This window comes from Notothenia coriiceps, unplaced genomic scaffold, assembly GCF_000735185.1.
Source record: "Notothenia coriiceps isolate Sejong01 unplaced genomic scaffold, NC01 NC01_scaffold00008021, whole genome shotgun sequence".
In the NCBI taxonomy this organism is placed as follows: Eukaryota; Metazoa; Chordata; class Actinopteri; order Perciformes; family Nototheniidae; genus Notothenia; species Notothenia coriiceps.
This window is the reverse complement of record NW_011340722.1, coordinates 3,144-5,461: the sequence shown is the minus strand read 5'-3', so window position 1 is coordinate 5,461 and position 2,318 is coordinate 3,144. Positions and strand designations below refer to the sequence as shown.

Here is a 2,318-nt window from a genome sequence, read left to right as displayed (position 1 = left end):
ACCAGTCCACACTCCCATATTTAGGTCGGTTTGGGGACTTGAACCGGCAACCCTACGGCTCCCAGTCCCTACAGACTGAGCCACTGCCGGACACTTACACATTACATAAAGGGAAAAATCCGTATTGATTGACAAAGTAAAACAATTATCATCTAGTTTAATAAAGTTTACTAAAGCTCAGATAGTTTTTGATGATGATGATGATGATGAAGAAGAGCAGCTAACTGTATTCACTGCTTCATCTGTTTGTGATCAAATATCTTCACTCTGTCCTTTTCTTCTCCTGTTGGGCCGTCTTCAGCCAGCTCTCCACGTGTTTCTCAATCTCCTGAGAGGATAAGGAGGGAGAGTTTTTGAAGGACTTCATCTTCATCATGTGTGCGTGATGCAGATTACTCACACACCACCGAGGGATACACACCTGTCTGGCGTTCTTCAGCGAGCGGCGGTCGGTGACTCTTCCTCTCGCCATGTCCGCACAGTGAGCGCTGTCTCGAATGAAAACGCTCTCTGCTTCCTCTCCTCCATCGGTCCTGTTCGCCACCGACAGCTCCTTCCACGGGTCGACCCCACCTGGGGGAAAGGTGATGGAGATTTATAAGCATGACTTTTTACCACTTTACTTATCCTTTATTTATGCAGGGTTTCTTCCACTAAAGAATATGTTTTCTTGAAGGGTGTTACGTGACAACATGTCTGTACGTTTAGGGCAGGACAACCATGAAATGACATTTTTATGTTCTTCTTTGTCGAGTCATGTGTTTCTCAGCATCTCACCGTTGACGTAGAGCACCCGATGTGTGTGTGGCTCGTCTCCTCCGTAGTAACGGTTGGTGAAGGCGACGCTTACAGGCAGGGAATTCTGGGAAATTCCAAACAGCTCGAGACAGATCTCAGTCTGTGACCTCAGGGTCACCATCCCAGAGAACGGACAAGAAGCATCCTCACAGGTCTGATCTACACACACACACGCACACACACACACACACACACACACACACACACTGACACAACACACACTGACACACACACACACACACACACACACACACACAACAGCTGATGTAAAGAACAAACGTTTACTACGTGTGTGGTGAGAGTTGTGAGTGTGTGTGTGTGTGTGTGTGTGTGTGTGTGTGTGTGAGTGTGTCAGTGTGTGTGTGCGTGTGTGTGTGTGTGTGTGTGTGTGTGTGTGTGTGTGTGTGTGTGTGCAGTACAGAAGCCGAACTCGGTGCAGGTCTGGTAGGTCCACTGTCTCTCTGCTCTCCTCTCTGATTGGACGGTTGTGTCCATCAGGTCCTTCACTGTTTTCTCATGAGAGACGTCCAGACACGGCTCCTCGCTGCTGGAGCGGTAGATCTGCACAAGATACACAAATACAACACATCAAATATTTTAAATGAGTAAGGACCAACACACAGCACACAGCCTGATTTATCTATTTGCTTTCAATATCAGAATCAGAACAGTTTATTTATCTTAGGGAACATTTTGTGACAATTGCTCCATTTAAGAATGAAATTAAAAAAGATAAACAACAACAACAAAATAATAATAATAACAATAATGATGATAATGCCTAAATAAATACAAATAATTAAAATGATAATGATAGTAATAATGATAACACAAAAGTATTATTATTGAAAGTAAGTTATTTATAAAAAGAATGTGCTAAAATATATCTATGTTAACACAAGAATTCAAAAATAAAAGGTCCCATTAAAATGAATGAATTCATTGATGTTTAATAAATGATTTTCCATGATTCAACACTCACCGTTTAATATCTGGTGCTCATTTTCAGGTAACCATGTGTTTTAATCTACAATTTTTTAATGGCAGAAGTTTTCTTTCCTTTTTGTATTCTAGGCGGTTAAAAAATGTACTGTTATTATTTACAATTTATATTTCTGTTCTGCTATGACTCCTGAATTTCACTACAGGGTTCAATGAAGGTCCATCTTATCTTAAGAAGAGTTCCTGAAAATGGCTCAACACTGACACCTAGTGGTATACTGTGCAGAATGGACAACTGGAATTAATAATATTATTAAATTACTTTATATATCCCAGGGGAAATGTTTGGGGCAGGTTTTTTATTCAGTATAAAATAAATAAAATAAAATAAGTTTATAATAATTTTAAAAGGACCCAAAATATGTATATAAACATCGATAAGTAAAGTAATAATGTGCGATGAAAGAAAATAAAGATGGAATGGAATGCTAGAAGCCTTATTGCAAATGGGAAAGAATTCAAGATCTATATATATCAGTTAAAAGAAAAACCAGAAAAAAAAACAGACGTTATTTGTA

At 39.6% G+C, this 2,318-nt stretch overlaps 1 protein-coding gene across 1 annotated transcript; it reads right to left on the bottom strand.

The window, feature by feature from the left end:
• Positions 1-217: 217 nt before the first annotated feature.
• Positions 218-1,488, bottom strand: LOC104944374 (thymus-specific serine protease-like). The gene is made up of 4 exons (XM_010769899.1): positions 1,218-1,488; positions 778-957; positions 422-573; positions 218-328 (listed from the first exon to the last, which is right to left on the bottom strand). Exons 1-4 carry the CDS (start codon positions 1,291-1,293, stop codon positions 263-265), a joined length of 474 nt encoding a protein of 157 aa, XP_010768201.1. The 5' UTR covers positions 1,294-1,488; the 3' UTR covers positions 218-262.
• Between the last annotated feature and the right edge of the window lie 830 nt (positions 1,489-2,318).

Excerpts from the sequence above, each read along its gene's own strand:
- LOC104944374 (XM_010769899.1), bottom strand. The coding sequence starts at position 1,293 with ATGGACACAACCGTCCAATCAGAGAGGAGAGCAGAGAGACAGTGGACC. Across the intron at positions 958-1,217 it reads CTGCACCGAGTTCGGCTTCT|ATCAGACCTGTGAGGATGCT; the intron begins GTACTGCACACA and ends GTGTGTGTGTAG. Across the intron at positions 329-421 it reads CGCTGAAGAACGCCAGACAG|GAGATTGAGAAACACGTGGA; the intron begins GTGTGTATCCCT and ends TTATCCTCTCAG.